Source organism: Leishmania martiniquensis, chromosome 3 (genome assembly GCF_017916325.1).
Source record: "Leishmania martiniquensis isolate LSCM1 chromosome 3, whole genome shotgun sequence".
Taxonomy (NCBI): domain Eukaryota; phylum Euglenozoa; class Kinetoplastea; order Trypanosomatida; family Trypanosomatidae; genus Leishmania; species Leishmania martiniquensis.
The window spans coordinates 109,968-128,584 of record NC_090138.1 but is presented as its reverse complement, the minus strand read 5'-3'; the positions used below and the strand labels follow the sequence as shown (position 1 = coordinate 128,584).

Sequence of the window (18,617 nt, the reverse complement as noted above, 5' to 3'; positions counted from 1 at the left end):
TAGCGCGCACACACACACGCACACACGCATACACACGAGCCGGCAGGCCTCTTCTCTCTATGGCGTCTCCCCATCGCCTGATTTTTTTTTTGGCGGCAGTAGAATAATAGGGGCGGCGTGCACAGAGCTTGAAGAGTGGCCAGCTACTGCGCGCAGCGAGCGCGGGCAGCGGCAGACGCTGTGTGTGCGTGTGTGCGTTTGGGGGGGTAGGAAGAAACAGGACTGGTATCAGGAGCGCGATTGGGATGGGTGGGAGGGGGGGCGCTGTGGCGGCGGTCACATGCAGCGGCCGCGAACACACCGTGGGGGGGACAAAGTAGGCTGCGGCACGAGAAGAAAAAATGGGCCAGCGGCCCTTAGGTCGCACGGAGTGCGATGACCTCATCGTGAAGCGTTACACAGGGATTCTCTGTCAGTGCCTGTATGCGCTCACTTAGCGGGCACACTCCCCCCTCCCCCCAACTGTGCTTCATCCATGCGCGGGAGAGAGCATCGGCGTTACGGTAGCGTTCCCCCCAGTCAAGGCGACAGCGTCCACCTCGTTCTGCACCACTGGCACGGCGGCGCTTTCTGCCTCCTCTGTTGTCGCCGACGCCACTGCCGCCAAGGTGGGCGCGTCGACCTGCTTGCTTCTCATGCTACCGACGCTCTCGCGGGTAATGCTGCCCTGCGTGACGGCTGGCTTGACACCACTCAACACGAAGTCTGTGTCGCTGTTGCCGCTGCTTCCCCGCTGCCAGGGCGCCAGGGCGTCGACGGTCCTCGCCGTCTCGCCGAGTGGGAGCAGATTTACCTCCCACACCTCATTCAGTAGAGTGGCAAAACATATGTAGAGAGAGAGGGCGCCGCTGACGATCGCGACGTAGCCGCCAGCGCGCACGGCCGTGCCCTTCGCCGTCATCATGCCGCCCGCCAAGCAGAGCAAGCTCGACGCCGTCGTGATGTGCTGAAGGAGAAGGCTCACGCTCAGTACTGGCGTGCAGAGGAGCAGGAAGCAGCTCACAACGCCCCAGACGGCGTAAAAGGCCCCCATGAAGTACTCACTCACGGCCTGCACGGCGACGCTCGGCAGCATCCACGTGCACGAGAGCGCCAAGAAGAAGCCCCCGAACATGGAGAAGGAGACGTGGGCGAAGGTCAGACCTTGCGCCCACGACAGCAGCCCGGTGATGAGCTGAAGCCCACCGCCTATGCACATCGAACTGGCGACCAGCACCGTGTCCAGCGCCACGTGCCCTGTGTAGTGCAGGCCAAGCAGGATGAGGGTGAACCCGAAGGTGTAGTACCCCACAATCGCTGTGCTGGCGCGACGGGCCGGTGTGGTGGCCTCCGCGTACGCCCACTCCTCCAGCTCACGTAGGTGGCGACGCTTCTCGCGTAGTCTCTCCTGCCGAGCCGCATGGCAATCTTTGCACCGCGGTCGAATGTGTCGGCGGGTACGCGGCGCCGTGGCCTGGACAGGGCCAGCGGCACCAGGGTCCGGCACCATGCAAGGCACCGGCCTTAGCTCCAGCGCAACTGTCTGCGCGGTGGTGACGTGATTGTTGCCACCCATCGGCTCGTGGCTTCCTGCCGCGAGGGCGCTTGGAGAGTGCGAGTCCATCTCTCTCGCTCCCGTGCTGTTTAATGTGTGAATTTGCTTGACGAGGGTTGCGAGGAACGCGCATGCAACGTTGGCGGCGTCGGAGACCAGAGCCGCATCAGCCGCCGCCGCAGCAGCAGCAGCAGCAGCCGCGGCAAGAGGGAGGGGAGAGGCAGGGGAGAGGTGAAGCAGCTCATTTTCTGCCTCGTCTTCTGGAGCCGAGAGCGGCCACGGCGACGTCTGCCGTGACCATTGCTCTGACCGCGAGTGACGCGCTCATGTACCCTGAAGAGCATCATGCGCCACTGATTCTCGGCACCGCTGTAGCAGCCCGCCACTCTGCCTTCCGTTCGCCTTCACGCTCCCCACCCCACTTCCTCTTCCCTGCCTCTCCTATGGACGTCGCGACGTCTTTTCAGAGACGCGACCGGGAAGAGGAAGTCGGGTGAGGAGCGCGAAGGCGTTATCGAGCGAGCGCTTCACACGCCGCCCGACAACTTAGCCGCAGCAAAGGCGAAGAGGACACGACGGGCGGGAGGGCGCTGCGCTGCGGAAGACATGAGCAGTTCACGAGGTGGGGTGAGGGGCGGGGCGCTGCGTTGGTCCGGGGAAAGGGGGCGTTGATCATGAGGATGGCCTGAGAGAGGGAGGCTCCATCTCGACAGGAGTGACGGTCATGGGCGAAGCACGCCTCGATTTTTTTTTGGTTTCTGCAACATCCGCGCGACAGGGTTCTCCGCCATGAGTGCCCCCCCCCACCCTGAGCATCCGCGCCACTCGGCGCTCCGCCCCGCGAGCCACGTCGCAGGTCCATATCGCGTGGAGCGAAACAGTCGGGCACACACGCGCGCGCATCCCAGCGATGCCGTTGACCCGGCCGTCTCAGCAGGGCTCCTGCCTCAAACACTGCGCGCCGGCCCACCGCTGCTTCGCACCTAACAATGTGGTACATCCCTCAACCCGCCGGTGGGCGCCGACTCCTCACACCTGCAGGCAGGGTGCGGGCCGGGTAGGACATCCTCGAGTCGGTGTGACGCTTCGCCCGCCATGCGGATGGCACGGAGGTGTGCGCTGTCGCCAGTGGCTCCGATGCAACGACATTCACCACCTGACCGCCAACGTCCGCCGCGCTGAATCGCTCCGACGTCCGCTATGCTGTCGGTGCCCCTCAGTTCTTTCACAATCAGAAGCGGCTCGACACATCGCAGTGGACAGGGCGAGGGCAGTTGCTTCGCCGAACCCACAGAGAGCGGTGGTGGTGGGGGCGAGGAGGAGAGATGGGGTCCGCACGCCGTCCTCTGAGAGACGCCGCCGCGCGCGAAGGCACACGCTCTTCTGTTTCCTCCTCTTTCTTTCGGACATGGGGACGTGGTGGTGGGGGACGCCGGCGGTACCGCTGCTGTGGCGATTAGGGGGCGGTGAAGACAACGTAGGCGAAGGTGCTGCCGCGCACCCACTCAAGCAAGCCAGCGATGAACTGCGCGCCTCCGCCGAGGCAGATGCCCATGGCAACAATCACCGTGGAGAGCGGAAAGCTCCCGGTATTGTGCAGGTTCAGCAAAACTGTCGAGAGACCGAAGCCAAGCAGCCCGAGCGGGCCTGGGTTCGCGGACTTGCGCGACTTCGTAGCCGCCTGCTTCGCCTCCAGCATGCGGATCTGGTGATCCAAATTCTTTTCCTCGTCATCGCTGTCCGAGTCGAAGGAGGCGGTGTCGCCGTAGGTGTGCGGCGCATCCGGAAGGCGGTTCTGATCCTCGTCAAGGTAGTCGTAACTGGCATTGCTGCGACGAGGGCGAGGGCTGCCCCCTCACGTAGGCCGCGACGCCCTGATGACGCTGCTGGCCCCAACTCGACGCCTGCTCCACGATTATCATTTCTGCCCGTGAGAGGTGAGAGAGTCGCTCTCCGCGACTCTTGCGGAAGAGTTGGTGTAGACGACGCGCTCTTTGGCCAATGGGGAGGAGGAGGAGAGAGAGAGCATGAAAGGTGCACGGATGCGTCATGGCGCGCGCGCCCTCTGGTGAACGTATTTGATGGCCTTCAGCGGTGAGGAGGAGCTGACACGCTTGCAACAGCCGCAGCAGGCGCACATCCACTCGTGTGGAGTGTACACAGAAGAGAGACAGAGGGAGGTGCGCACTTCCTCATTTCTATTCGACTCCCCTCAAAGGAGCCCGCCCGTTTCCACTCCACACGCACACAAACTGCTTCCCGCTTCAACACCGACAGAGATGGAGAGGGAAGGGGGCGGGGGCGGATAGAGAGAGCGAGAGAGAGCGACACGGCCGTTTCCATCCCATGCCGACCCGCGTGCACGCCCTCCATCGCCCTGTCGTGCGAGCGGGTCTTGCCCGCCCCTCATCTTACCTTCACATTCGCTTCGAGCACTTTGGCTCTTCTGCCTTTACTCTGCTCCCTTTTTTTCCTTGACGGAGGATGCGGCGTTGCGTTTCTTCTTGGTGGTGCCACGAGCACACACACACGCACGCACACTCACACACACAGACACACACACGAGAGAGAGGGGAGGGGGGAGCGCAAGACCTTTCAGTAGAGACGGCGGAGTAGTAAAGAAAGATAAGGTACACACAAATATATTTAATGTCATAACAAATGTGGGTAAAATACCAAACATGTCGCTTGCAGAGGAGGAAAATGTGTGATGTGTGTGTGTGTGAGGGAGCGAAGCTCACGCGTCAAGGCGAGAAAGGACGGCTGTGGCGGACAGAAGCACGCGCGCGAGCACGCCTCTTCCGTCGCTCGAGCCTTCGACGCAAGCGCACACAAGCAGGGCGGGAGGGTGAGCGCGCGCGCATGCAGAGAAAAGGCAGATGAGCGGTCAAGAGACCTGAGAGAGCGGAAGCGACGAAAAAGGGCGAACGCGAGCGCGCGCGCGAGATAGAGAGAGAGCAAGGAGGCGCGCACACACACACGCACGCACACCGAATACAGAGGGCCAGATGAATGCCGTTTACGCATTGCGTGGGGAGCACGTGCTGGCCCTTGATCGAGTAGAGGGGTAGGGGGGGTAGGGAGGGGGTGTGAAGCTACGCAACGTGCTATTTTGAACGCACACACGCCCTGAGACACGCACACACAGACAGAGAGAGGGAAAGGGGGGGAGAGGGGATGAGCGAGAGCGCGGCATCTGCGTGTCTGAGTCGCTGCACGTGCGTCGAATAGACTGCACGTGCACAGATGCTGCCTTACGGAGGCGTTGGGGGGGAGGGGGCGGCGGCGGCGGCCGGTGGGGAGAGCGCGAGTAGAGACGAGGGCAGTGCCGATCACACACAGAAAAAACATTTTTTATGCGCTCACGCACAGAGCGAGAAGAGGCCCCCCTAAAAAAGGGGGGAAAGGCGAAGAGGGAAACGGCAAAAGAAATGTCCCGCCCCCTCTGCTCGCCACTCGAAAACGCACGCGTGCGTGCAGGAGGCAGAGGAAGACGGCGAAGGTGGCGACACCGGAGGGGGGAGGAGGAGGGGGAAGGGAAGGAGAGGGGAGGTGGTGGCCGGCGATCACCGCCATCTCACCACCGTTGCATGCCCCCCCACCCCGCAGGAGGGTGTCTCGGCGGTGAAGTGCTGCAAGAGTACGGCCGCCGTCCCCCCATCGCCCCCTCTCTCCTTCTGTTTCTCGGTTTACGTTTCCATTTGTGCTTCTTCCCCCCCACGCGCGCACGCAGTGCATCGGCCGAAGTCAATGGGGCATGGAGGACCGGATTAAAGAAAGTGAAGGGGGGCGGCGAGGAGGCGAGAGAGACATGCGCAGCAGCAGTGGCAGCGGCGAGAGGCACGGATGCAGACACCTCTCCTCCGCTGGACGAGTAAGATGAGCTGAGCAGGCGAGCATGCCAGACAGGTTGGGATGCATGGGCGTGTGAGAGGTGGGCGGGGGCGTGTGTGTCTCTGCGTGGAATCTTTGGAAGGAGGAGGGAGGGAGGCGATGAGAGGGGAGGCGATGTGGCGCCTCCCCACGTCAACTCATCCCGTCCCTTCTTCCTCCCCAAACGTCCCTCTCATCGAAAGGGAGCGACGACAAGCAAGCAAACAAGCAGCAACAACGTAGATATATATATATATGTGTGTACTCGACGGGGACAAGTCGAGGTGGCACTGGGTGGATTCTTTGTGAGGGCGCCTTTGTCTCGGTGTCTGTGCGCGTGGCTGCCTGCGCTTTTTTTCTTTCTTTCGCTTTACCGTGAGGCTCTGGCACTCGGAGAGGCCCCCTCCCGCCCGCCCGCCCGCACGCTGCCGTTGTGCGCGGTGCTGCGTGCACGTTCACGTTTTAGTGCAAAAGACTGAGGAGGGCGACGCGCAGAGAGAACATCACCGCCCACGGCGCGCACGCAGGCCACCGGCAACATCAATGACCACCAGAGGCGCATAGAGGCAGACATACACACCCACCCACCCACCCAGAGAGAGAGATACACACTGGAAGACAAGCGCAGACGTTACAGCCGACAGCTGACAGGAGCGAAAGAGAAGTGGTGGGGTTAAACGCACTTGCTCGAGGGGGAAGGCATAGGGAGGCGTGTGCACGCGCGTGCGTGTGTGAGCGGGTGAGGTGGGGCGGGCCGGAGGAGGGGTGAAGCAGAGCTGAGGGAAAAGGGAAGCTGATGAAGCAGCGACAGGAACGAAAGCTGGACACCGCGTGGCCGACAGATGACGATGGGAAGCGACGCACCGGCGCCAAAACGAAGCAGTGGCGAGAAGTCGAAAGGCACCGACCTGCACACGCGTCCCCCGCTCAGACACCGCCACCGCGAAAAGAAAAAACGCACCAGTACGCGCTTCCCTCCTGCAAGCAGAGCGGCAACGCTGTGCGGGGCGAGAGGGCACCTGAAGTGAAGTGGAGGGTCGGAGGGGGTCTGTGGCTAAGGGTGGGGAGGCAGGGAGGTGACTCATAAATGCAGATGATTTTCCCCCTACCCACCTCTGTCAACAGACGCGAGCGCATTGGAGGGGGGCAAGAGAGAGAGAGCAGAGGAGGGCGGTGATAGTGGGTATGGCGAGGCGGCAGTCGCGCCACACTCCTGGTCGAGTCTGCTGAAGAAAAAAAAGAAGCGCCCTGTCTCACCCTCCATGGGTGCACCTGCCGCTTGTGCACCCCCTCCCCCACGCCCCTCCACGTAGCGCACACGTGTGCAGTGCGCTTAATTCTTTTCTTTCGCATCCGTCGCACTTTGGCCCCTGATGGCCCTGAGCCACTCGAGCACCTGTGTCATTGGAACCACCGGCAGGATGGTGCGGTCCCACACCTCGTTCAGCACCTCGGCAAGACCGAGGTAGAGGGCGAGCGAGCCGCAGATGATGCCCTCGTAGCCGGCTGCATGGAGCGCCGTCGTGTTGTTCGCCATGTTCGCGCCACCGAGCATCAGGAACAGCAGCGTCACGGTGAGGAAGACCAGGAAGATGGCAACGTTCATGCGGAATGTGCACATGAGCATGACGAAAGAAAAGATGCCCCACAAGACGAGGTAGACACCTACGAAGTACTCGCTCGCCGCCATCACGATGAGTGAGCTGCCGGCGGCCGTGTTCGGCAGCAGCCAGATGCACACGAGGGAGAGCCAGAAGGCGCCGTAGGCGGTGAAGGCAACGTAGGCGAAGGTGTTGCCGCGCACCCACTCAAGCAAGCCAGCGATGAACTGCGCGCCTCCGCCGAGGCAGATGCCCATGGCAACAATCACCGTGGAGAGCGGAAAGCTCCCGGTATTGTGCAGGTTCAGCAAAACTGTCGAGAGACCGAAGCCAAGCAGCCCGAGCGGGCCTGGGTTCGCGGACTTGCGCGACTTCGTAGCCGCCTGCTTCGCCTCCAGCATGCGGATCTGGTGATCCAAATTCTTTTCCTCGTCATCGCTGTCCGAGTCGAAGGAGGTGGTGTCGCCGTGGGTGTGCGGCGCATCCGGAAGGCGGTTCTGATCCTCGTCAAGGTAGTCGTAGCTGGCACCTGTCACCGGATTTTGGCCGCTGTGGTAGACGTACTTGGCCGGGTCATCGCCTGCACGCTTACCGTCGCCGCGCCCGGTGAGATAGTCGTAGCTGGCGTTGCTGCGGCGAGAGCAAAGGCCGATCTGTAAGGTTTCTGTGAGGCGCTCGTGGCTCTTGAATACGCCATCGGCGCTGTTGCCACCGCGCAGAGGCGCGATGTTCTGTGATGGTGGACGCGACTGCAGGCCACGCACCTCGACGCTCACGGCAGACATTGGCGCAGGTGTGCGGTGCAGTTCAGTGATGCTGTAGAAAAGAAGAGGTATGCAGTGGGTACTTGTGTGAGCCTGCAGTGAGGGGTGGGGAGGGGGGAGGAGGGAAGAGGGGGATGCAGGCGTCGGAATCTGCGTACGCAAGCGTGTAATCGGTGTGTGTGTGTGAGGGGGGGGGGCCGGAGGTGAGAGCGAACTGGAGAGGCAGCGAGAGCGCGCGAAGGCAGCTGACATCGAAGTTGTTTGCACAGAGCGTGTCATGCACCCGTGTGTGTGTGTGTGTGGCAGTTCAACAAGGCAGCAGTGGGGAGTGCAACAAGCCCGGGAACCGGGTGAGATGAAGAGATGGGAAGGGGATGCGGTGATGCGAGAGGAGAAGAGGACACAGCATAGGGATGCATCGAGCATCGCAGAGCGGGCACACGCCTCCTCAGAGAGAAGCGCGCGTTCATAGGGTATCAAACACCGTCTGCGCCGGACACGCTTGCGCGTCTATCGAGTTGGCCTCGGAGTTCGGGGGTGGGGTGGGGGAGAGCTCACAGGACGAATATGCGTCGATGCGTCGTGCTGGTGAGGGAGGGGATGCCGGCGGTGCGCCAATAGGCCGTGCGTCCGACAACAACAGCAAAAAAAGCAATGGGAAGGAATAGTGCCATGAAAGAAAAGAGAAGGGCGCGTGAACGTGTGCGTGTGCATGTCTGTGCGCGTTTGGGCGGCGACGGAGCTTCTGTGCTGCCGCTTTACTGCAGGTTGGGCTCGCGCTGCTCGCCACTGTGCGAGGTCGCAAAGCGCCGCCCCCCTCCCTCCCTCCAGTCGGATGGGGAGGGGTCTTAAAGAAAGAATTCGGCCGGAGAGCTGCGAAGTCGGGGGAAGGGGGAGGGTGATTGACCTCTCACTCGCATACCCACGCCCGCCCGCCCCCCACCTCTTCCCCCGTGTGTGTACACGGCGTCGCCTATGCACAGCAAGGCAAAACGGCGTGCCTGCGTGCAAGAAGAGTGTGCGGTGCCACCTCGGGCTGCAACCAAAAGAGATAGCGCGCGTGTGGGCCGCCCGGCCCGTCCATCGCCCCCCCTCCTCCTCTCTCTCTCCCTTCCATCGTCGCTCGACCCCGTCAGCGACTACCACTCGACGTAGCGCATATCCTTCTGGAATAAAATAGGCAGCAACGAGCGGCCGTACACGTCACGTAAGGTGAAGGCCATGCCGAGGTACACAGCCAGCGAGCCCACCATCATGCCCTCGTACCCAGCCACGCGGGCGATGGCGTCGCTATCGGCAAAGAAGCCGATGCTTTGCAGGAGGAAGTTCAGCGGCACGAGGAGGAAGAGCGCCATGCACAGGAAGGGCGAGCGGAACGAGGAGGCGAACAGTGCGCTGGCGAAGGCAAAAAACAAGAGGAAGAGGCCACCCGTGTAGTTGTTCCCGCTCACCGTCACGTATGCGTTCTCCGGCCACAGGAAAAGAACGGCTGTCGCCATCCAGAAGGCCCCGTACGTCGTCGAGATGGTGCAGCCGAGGGTGTTCATGTTGATGAGCTCCAAGAAGCCACAGACAAACTGTGTCAGACCGCCGAACATGATGACGAGGCCCATCGTCATCATGTTCAGCGGGCAAATCTTCGCGTTGTGCACATTGTAAAGCAGCGTCGTCATTCCAAAAGCGAAGAGGCTGATTGGCGTCGGCGAGCCGATGCGCGGGTTCTCCGGGGAGACGGGCCTGTGCTTCAGCGCGCGATGGGGGTTGCAGCGCGAGCAGCGGTGCACCTCCCCCTGCGAGCTCGACCGTGTATGGTGGCTGAGCTCCTCCAATTCCTGCATGAGAGGGCCGCCCGATTCCTTTCCCGACGTACCCGCGGCCTCTTCGTCATCCTCAGCACCCGAGTCGAAGTAGTAGACGACCACCTTGCGCGGGTGGCGTCGGCGTCGGCGCGTCCCCTCCGTGCCTTTGCCATCAGCAGCGACGCCGGTGGCCGCGAGCCTCGTCGGCTCATGAGCGGCGGTTTCACTGCCCTCCGCGAAGACACCAATCTTTTCGGGCATGGAGGGGGGGGCGCTGCTATTCGTCCGTGATGATGATGGGCCCGAAGCTCGGCAAGTGTGTGGGATATGTCACACACAGGCACACAATTTGACGAAAACGGCAGGAGCGACGACGCCGGCTCAATTTTTTTTTTCGTCGCCGCTGTGCTGCTGCGCGAAGCACCGATGGGTGGGCGTTCGGCCGCCCGCGGCAAGCGGGAACGGGCAGAGAGAGAAAGAGAGATAGAGCAGCGGGGGGATGGGACCGAAAAAAGAGGGAGTCGGTCGGGAACCACACAAACAGATGCGCCCACACGCTGCGATGAACGGGAGCGCCTCCGCCTCGACGAAAGTCGGGGAGAGAGGGAGGAGGGAGGGGGGAGAGAGGGCATTCATATGCGCCAGTCGTCCCCCCTCCCTCCTCCCTCTCTCCCGAACAGTACGTCGAAGATGGGAAAAAGTCAACGCAGGGAGAGGAGCGGAGAGCGTCGTTCCTGCAAAGCTCTTCTCAGACCCCTTTGCTGCGGCATGGCGTGCATGTGCGTGTGTCTGGGGTGTATGGTACATACAATGATCTTGCCGTGGGCGAGAGGTCGGGAAGGGCGGCAAGGCAGGAGGAGGGGCTGCGGAGGCGTGAGGGGATGGGTGAAGTGGATGTGAAGGCACACGCACACACACACACACACAGGGGCAGGCAGAGACACCCTGGCGCCACTAATGGATACATACATACATGCATATATATATATATGCATGTACATGTGCTGTCAACACGTCCCGAAAGAGAAGAAAAAAAATGGGTTCACCGACCACCGTTTACTTGGACGTGGTGATACGCCTGACAGTGAGACAGAGGGGGTTGGGAGGACTCCACATAGACCCTCCCCCCTTCCCCCCCACCACACACCGCCCATTTCCCTGCGCAGCTGTGCGGGCACACACACGCCCCCAGAAAAAAAAAGATGCCACGGCGCTTCTTAGCAGGATGGCCGCTCTCTCGCTGTCTCCACTGCTTCCTCTCCTTTCACATTTTTGTTGGCCGACGTGTGCACATCACTCCACGTCGTCCCTCTCGTCGATGCCGCGAACGGGACGATGCGGAGACGAAACACCCTTGCGGCGGTCGCCGCATCGACTTGTCTTCGGATGAAGGCTGCGGTGCCGCGAGAGCGGGCGTGGACCCGGAGGGGCGAGTATCCTCGTCAAGGTTTAGGGTTGCTGCCACGGTGCTCGAGACACCAGCCTGACAGCGACCGCTGCTGATGCTCGGGACGATGGTCGTTCTCAGTCGCCTTTGGGTCGCTTGAGGAGATGAGGCGCGCCTTCCACAGCATCGCCATGGACCATCACCGCCTCTGTCGACACCACTGATGTATGCAGTCGCGGGGAAGCGATGGGGTCTGCTGCTGCGGGTTCGCCCGTTGGTGTGCGCTGCAACGGCTGCGCGCCCGTTTCGCCGAGGCGGGCGACTGTTGTCGGTGCCGCGGCAGTCGCGGGCCACGCATGTGCAGAACTGACCAGCAGACTGGGAATTCTCGGGGACAGGTTGTGCAGAGGCACGCCGCCGCCAGCAAGGTTATCAGCAAGAGACCGACGGCGCAGTGCCTCGGCGACGGCACGGGCGAGAGACGACGACGTGCGACGGAGCAGCCGACTCGATCCGTTGCCGATCCCTCGCGGCGACGGTGCAGAGGTGTCTGTCGGCTGCGTCCTCGACGCTGCCCCCAGCGCCGCCACGACCGCGACGGCGGCAGCTACCGTTGACGTTGGCGCGTTGTTCTCAGTCGCTGCATTATCCTCTGGTGAGGGAGTAGCGACCTGCTTTTCCGGCGACAACACTGGTGCCGTCGAACACAGTGGCGTGGGGTTGGGGCGCTGCCGGTGGAGCCGCAGCACAGCCGCAGCTGCCGCTGCTGCCATGTCAGGGGTGCGTATGTCTCCGTCACAGTCGGAGCCCGCCTGGTGGTACCCGCTGCCGCCCGTGCTGGCTGATGGCGACGACAGCAGTAGCTCGGCCAGTGGAGAGACCGCCACGGACGAGATGGGCGTGCCGTGCCGGTGCGACATAGGCGTACTGGCTGTGGCAGCGCTCCAGAGTTCTGAACCTGCAGCGGCGGGGTCAGACGCCCGCGATGCGGCACCGCGCGCCGGCACCGCTAAGAACCCATCCGCAACCACCCCGATAATGGTGACAGAGCTCGTGCGCCGACTTCGAGCGTTGCCTCGCAGCGGCGACGCTCGAAGTCGACTTCCGAGACTGCTGTTGCTGCGGCTGCTCACGCCCGCTTGACTGTAGAATGCTGTGGAGGCAGTGGCCAGTGCCTGTGTGGCGCCGCACGTGGCCTGCGTGCGGCTATCTACCGCTCTACCGTACGGCTTGCGGTGGGTGAGCGACAGCGAGGATGCACACGACACCGATGACACAGAGAGACGTTCGGCGGGCGGGTTAGGAGTGCCACCGTCACGAGCAGCCCCTCTCTCAGGGGCTGCGAGAAGAGAGGGGGAGTCCGAGGAGGGCGCCGTGAAGGGCGGTGGTGGGGGCGCACGAAATGCCTCTGCTTCTACACCCAGCGCTGCTGCTGCTGCTGCGGCCTCGGGCTCGGGGGCGGCGCTCGTCTTCCCGTGGCGGAGGGCGGCAAAGGAGGAGAGCCGAAAATGACTCGCCGCGGTAAGCATAGGGTCGGCTGCCGGTGCTGCTGCTGTTGCGCGCACAGATGCCACGACGTGCGGGCCGCTGCTGCCGTTGATGCTCAGTGCCAGGTCAGCTGTATGCGGAGCGGTGGAGATGAGGACGCTGAAGGCGCGCTCCATAGCGGCCACCTCATCCTCCTCCTGCGCCTCAGCATTGCGCCCTCGTGGGGAGGCGCTGCTGCTGCTCCAGTTGTGCGGAGACATCGGCCGCAGGGGGCGCGCTGCTGGTGCTAGTGCCGCTGCTACGTGTTGGGCAGCGCCTCCGTTTCGGCTTCGTCGGCACCTGCACCTTGTGGACTGCGCACTGTGCTCGTCCTTTGAGCCAGTCACTTCGTCTTCCGCGCCATTGTCGTCACCGGCGCTCGCCGGCTTCGTGGCATCATCGGTCCTTCTGTCTCTCCGATGGGAATTCGCCTCGCTGCCGGTGGCATCGCGACTCCTGTCAGACACCCTCCATGCCACCACAACCTCACGTGGCACCTCGCGCTCGCGTGTCTGCTGTGGAGACTGCGGCACCGTCGCGGACTCTGCAGGAGACGCGACGCTCGCGCTTTGTTCCCCGTTTGCACCTCGAACCTCTGTGGAGTCGTCTTCGCAGTTGTCAACGCTGCCGCTGCCGCTGCCAGAGACGCTCAACACATGCCATGCCTCAAGCTGCACCACCGGTTGGGTTAACACGCCGTCCCCTGAGAGGCAACCCGCGCGCTGTTGGCGGAGCTGTGAGTGAGGACGGTGTTGCTGCTGCTGGTGCTGATAATTGCCATGTGATCCGATCGCGTGTCCATCTGCCGGGCGACTGTTCCACTTTTGCTGCTCCGTCTCGGCACCGCCCGCCTCATTGGTAAGGGTGGGGGGCGGGGCGCCTGAACCTGACCGCTGCTGCGGCGCGCTGACACTCAGGGCGTCACCCCTGCCCTCGTTCCTCACTATTATGGGAGCGGAGGCCATTGAAGATGACGCCGACTTCGATACGGCTTCAGCCGGCAGCGGCCACGATGGGCTGAGGAAGTGAGGCGCACTGGGCAGGAGCGCCGGCGGGGACCGGTGCGACTGCCCTGTCCCGCTGGCTAAGGATCTGCTGCTCCACGGAGCGTTGGCAGAGGAGGGGGATGCCGGGCATGCGGCTGACGCGGACGATATGGACTCGAGGGGTGAGCTCACATAGAGTGCGCAGCGTGCTGCGGTGCTCGGCGCAGATGCTGGCGACACGGAGGTGACTACCGCCGCACCGCCGCGTTGCGTGGGCTGCGACGACGGGGCTGGGAGAGGGCCATAGTCGGCCGCGGCGGCGCTCAGGGCAAACGGGGGCGACGAGGATGCGAAGAAGGACGACGGAGATGCAGGGCGGTGAAAGAAACAGGGGCGGGGTGACACCGCGGCCGAATCGTTGTGATGGTGCATTTTTGGCGCTAGGACGGAGGCGAAGGGGGAGCGGAGTGTTCGGGGCGAAGGAAAGCGACCGCCGCCCGCACCAGCGCCATCACCGCTTCTGTGGTTGTGACCGCTGTCGTTGGAGAAGCTGGCCAAGACGGCAGACAGCGGAGAGAGGAGCGATAAGGAGTTGGAGCTCGCCGTGGCGCCAGCGCCGGTTCCCGGCGCTGGCGGGACCGGCGGGCGATCAAGCGACTGCGTCGACGAGGTGCCGGCACTGAGGAACCGTGCCTCCAGCAGCCGTGACTTCGATGGAGGACCTGCGCCACACAGAAAGGTGGGACTGCCGGGTCGAGCGGGCAGACCACCCGTTGTCGGACTACCCAAGCAACTCAGGTTGCCGTTACCGCCGCTGCACACGCTGAGCAGGGGACTGCACACCGCCGAGGAGAAGCGTCCTGATGCGCAGAAGCAGCCAGAACTGTTCGCCTGGCTGCCGAGCGACACATGGAGTCGGCCGTGCCAGGGCGGCAGGTCCTCGCCCAGTTCCTGATGCCCCCCATCTCCTTCTTTCACCATCGGCACCGGTGTGGTCCTGCGCGCCGAACGCGAGTCTGGGTGCCGCTGATGATGCGGCATAGGTGGCAGCGCGGGTTGAGGCGAGGGTGATGCATCGAGCAAACTTGACAGGGGCAACGCGGCCAGCGAGTGAGGCGGCAGAGTGGGGGTAGGGGGCTTCTCAAAGTGAGCCAAGCTGGCCATTGCAGCGCCGACGCTGTTGCGAGAGGAGACCGAGTCCCACAGGGGTGATGCATTATCACCGGGCTGTGGTCCTGTGTCACTCATATGCAGCGGTACCGATACAGCTGACGGGGAGTGTACCTCGGCGGCGGCGCCTTCAGGGGTGGGCGTGGCCACCGCGTCCACGGCGTCTGGCGAGATGATGGCAAGGCAGAGGGATGGGTCAGGGGGGCTGGGGAAGGGCCCCCGCCACGTCAGCGGCGCTGACTCCGTCGGAGGCGCACGTGCCCCAAGCGCTGCTCGCGGTCGTGAATGCGAGGCGGTGCCGATGGCGCCATGGTCGATGCTGCCTACTCGCTGGCCGCCCGCGGCGGCGCCTGCGCTGATGTGCGCGTGAGGAGCAGTGGTCGTGCTTAGCGGCGGCACCGTCGTGATCTTCGCTGCAGGGGGTGGGCCGACTCGCTCGCTGCTGTCCATCGTGGCCGCCGCATTTTCTGCCGCCCCAGCATTGCGGCTACGCCTTCCATTGGGGCACTTGGAGTGGTTGCGGTCTACATGGCGGTTCTCGTTCCTGGCCATCGTGGGTAGTGACGGCGATCGACAACGGTCGCCCACCCTGCTGACATCCCCCAGGGCGGTCATGCTGTCATCGGTGCCTTCAGATGTGCCACAGCTGTCTTCGATGCCCTTCTGCACGACCGTGGGGTGGACCACCATGGCGGTGAGCGAGCGGGCGCAAGAACGATTCACCGATCACACAGCAACAGATAAGAGAGTCGCGCGACGCTTCTTCCGACCGCAACTCTGCGAGCGCGCCCTCTCTCCCACTGCTGCCCTGGGTCTCTGCTCGGCTCCTCTCGCACTGTGCCTCCTCCCGCTCAGCGACGCGGGCCAGCGCGAGGACGTGAATGATTGGCGGTGGGGAAGGGGGTGAGTGGCTGTGACAGCAAAACAAACGAAGAAAATGACGCCGCACCGCGTATGCGCGTGTCGACGTGGACGGAAGGGATGTAAGAGAGGGAGACAGAAGCGGGGTGGTGGTGATGGTGGTGGAGCCCACGAAGCTAAAGGCCACTTTGGTGAACAAGAGAGCACTGAACGAAGTGAAATGCGGGCGTGCCCCCCGATGACTGCGACGACTGCAAGCCGAGCACAGCGAGGGGTTGGGGGATGGGGGAGAGGCGTTCACGGCAGCGTGCAAGTGGGTAGATGAAAAAAAAGCCGTACTTCTCACGTGCCGAGTCCACATAGGTGTCCGAATAACGAAACAAATACGAAGAAAAAAAAACGGTTGGGAGTGAAGTGAGGTGGGGTGGAGGAGGCTGCCGATCCACAGTAGCAGCGCCCGCCCCACCGTCTTTAGATGAGCGAAGGAGCGGTGCAACCGGCGGTGCCTTTACCAATGCAACACACACACACAAAGCGCCGTACTTGGTTTTATGAGAGAGAGAGACAGCGAAAGAAAAAGTGCAGACGCTGACAAGACGTGTGCGCTCCGGTCTGCGATGCACCGCATGTACGTGTGTGCATAAAAAGGGGGGGTGAAGTTTGGTTACATAAGAGCTCTTACCCTATTGCCTGCCCTCTTCGCTTCATCGAGAAGGGCGGCGGAGGACAAAGACGGGAGAGGGTGACGGTGGCGGTGGGGAGGAGAGGGACCGCGGCGACAGGTATGAGCACTTAAGACACAGCACCGGAAAGCACAGGAACCGCTCATGGGGCACAGCACAGACGCACACAAACGCGCAGGCGGCTCGTGCCAGAAGCGAGACGAAGCGCAGCGAAGAGGGAGGGAAAAGGCGCCGGTGGAGGTCAGCCGCGCGCGCTCGCGCCACAATGAGAAGGGCGAAAGAAAAAAGGGCGCGCGAGAGAGGGAGAAAAGGGGAGGCGATGGCGATGAACATGCACAAACAGAAAATTACGCAATTGTGTGTATACGTATCTCAGCACACGCCCCCGCACCACAGCAGCACTCTTCAGAGGAGGCGTGTGTGTGTGTGTGTGCGTGCGAGCGGTTTTGTGTGCGCGTGTGAGAGTGCGATGAGAGGGGAGGGGAGGGGGGAGGGAGGGATAACAAGAAGCTTGCGTGCGCGAGAAGAAGAGGGTGGCGCCGACAGGCTCTCAACGGCTTCGTTGCGTGGCGGATGGGACGGGTAATAGAGTCGGCTCCCCCTGGCGTGCCACGGAGGAGGACCAGAGAGAGGACAATGGACTGGAGGGCCAACGGGCGTAGGCTGTTGCCCACTCCTGCGCAGAGAGAAAGGGGTGTGGGCGAGGGGAAGAAAAAAGGGGGGAGAGGGGAAGACAGTGGCGCGATGGGCTCGAAGCACGTATGCATGCAACTCACCCGCACCAGCCCACAGGTACTCCACTGGTGGGGAAGTGCGCAGGTGATTCAGGTGAAAAAAAACGTGCAGGGGATCGACACAGAGGTTAGCGGAGGGGCGGGATCAGCTAATACGCGCGCGCGCGTTTCTTTGTGTGAGGGGGGTGGGGGTGGGGGGTGGGAGAGAGGAAGTGGCCGACACGGCAGCGCTCGCCAGGATAAACGAGTACTGCACCTCTCCTGTGCTCCTCCTCCTCTGCGCGTGTATCGCTGCTGCGCGCGTCTGGCGTCTGTGCGTGCGCCGCCTCCGAGGGCAGAGAAACACACACAGCGCCAAGAAGCGAGAAAATAAAGTTGGGCAAGCGTTGCTCTCTCTCTCTCACACGCACGCACACACGCGCACACAATGCGGCTGAGCTCTTGATGGGTGCCCAGCCCTTCGTTCTGTGCTTCCTCTGCGGCACGCAGAGGAGGGGGAGAGGTTTCAGCTATCGTCTAAGTTATGCTCGTCGCCAGCGTGTCCCGTCACCTCGCGGCCCGCATGCATATCTGTGCGGACAGCCTTTGTTACGGTTCGCCGCAGCTGCTTCGCTCCTCGTACGTGCGTCACTCTTGGGGGCACGCCTCGTCGAGTGCCCAAAGGAAGCGGGAAGAGAGAGAGAGTGAGACGTGGCGAACGGGCGAAGGCGCACGAGAAGGTGGAGGTCACGTGTAGTGCCCACTTGCAGGCCTGGCGATAACGCCTTTCGTACAGAGTGAGCAGCTTCGAATACGGCCGCTGCTGCAGATGCGAGAGGAGGGGGAGGAGGTTGCGGTGGTGTGTGGCTGCTATTTGCGCGACTGACGCGCGCCGCAGACGTTGCCGTTGAGGGGCCGCTGATCGATATATATGTGTGTGTGTGCGTGTGAGTAAATTTGTATTTGTGCAGAGCGAGTGAGGACGTATACAAGACGAAACAGTTGCAGAGCGAAGTCACTGAGAGGCGTGAGGTATTCACGCCAGCGGGTCTGCCCCGCCCCGCCCCGCGGTGTTGGTGCGCGAAGTGGTGACAGACAGCCGAAAGAAGCGGAGGGAGGGGAAAGGCCAAGAGAGAGCGCGCGCGCTTGAGAGGTGCAGGAATGCTGTCACCCCCTGATGGACGTGCCGCATCACCCCCCCTCCCCACACACACAAGCTTGCATGTCAGCTAGCATGTCGGTAGACGCACGTCTCCTCACGAAGGAAGGAAGCAGGGGAGGAGTGCGGCATACAGCAAGCGAAGGACGTGACGCTGCGTCGCCCACGCGTACGTTGCCTCTGTTAGCGGTCGATCCTGTACGTCTTCTCTTCAGATGCCACACCGCCTCCGCGTAAAGGATGCCTTACACACATACACACACGCGAGCGCACGGCAGAGAGAGAGGGGAGGGAGGGGGAAGGGGGAGTGCGTGGCTGCCGTTTCTTCCCCTTTGTGGGCACAGTTTGCGCCTGTCGGACCTTACCAGTAACGCAGCGAACACCTTCGCCGTGGCTCATCCCCCAACCAGCCGCCAACTCCCCCGTCGCGTCTTCTTCTACTGTTGCTGCTCGTGTCCCTCTTCACAATCGCCTCCCTCTGCCTCTGTGCACGTGCCTGACGCTCTCCCTCACCTCCCTCCCCTTCCTCATCACTTGACCGCCCACTCCGCGCAGACGCC

General features: G+C 62.8%; 5 protein-coding genes across 5 annotated transcripts; all 5 read right to left on the bottom strand.

Annotated features, from left to right (window-relative positions):
• Positions 1–469: 469 nt before the first annotated feature.
• Positions 470–1,603, bottom strand: LSCM1_08079 (uncharacterized protein; the record flags this gene model as incomplete). The annotated part of the gene is made up of 1 exon (XM_067325421.1): positions 470–1,603. One exon carries the CDS (start codon positions 1,601–1,603, stop codon positions 470–472), a length of 1,134 nt encoding a protein of 377 aa, XP_067181526.1.
• A 1,387-nt stretch (positions 1,604–2,990) lies between these two features.
• On the bottom strand, positions 2,991–3,233 carry LSCM1_08078 (uncharacterized protein; the record flags this gene model as incomplete). Its single annotated transcript, XM_067325420.1, has 1 exon — positions 2,991–3,233. The coding sequence occupies one exon, from the start codon at positions 3,231–3,233 to the stop codon at positions 2,991–2,993; it is 243 nt and encodes an 80-aa protein (XP_067181525.1).
• Positions 3,234–6,740: 3,507 nt separating this feature from the next.
• LSCM1_08077 (uncharacterized protein) lies at positions 6,741–7,793 on the bottom strand (the record flags this gene model as incomplete). Its single annotated transcript, XM_067325419.1, has 1 exon — positions 6,741–7,793. The coding sequence occupies one exon, from the start codon at positions 7,791–7,793 to the stop codon at positions 6,741–6,743; it is 1,053 nt and encodes a 350-aa protein (XP_067181524.1).
• Positions 7,794–8,911: 1,118 nt separating this feature from the next.
• Positions 8,912–9,832, bottom strand: LSCM1_08076 (uncharacterized protein; the record flags this gene model as incomplete). The annotated part of the gene is made up of 1 exon (XM_067325418.1): positions 8,912–9,832. One exon carries the CDS (start codon positions 9,830–9,832, stop codon positions 8,912–8,914), a length of 921 nt encoding a protein of 306 aa, XP_067181523.1.
• A 1,263-nt stretch (positions 9,833–11,095) lies between these two features.
• LSCM1_08075 (uncharacterized protein) lies at positions 11,096–15,331 on the bottom strand (the record flags this gene model as incomplete). Its single annotated transcript, XM_067325417.1, has 1 exon — positions 11,096–15,331. One exon carries the CDS (start codon positions 15,329–15,331, stop codon positions 11,096–11,098), a length of 4,236 nt encoding a protein of 1,411 aa, XP_067181522.1.
• Between the last annotated feature and the right edge of the window lie 3,286 nt (positions 15,332–18,617).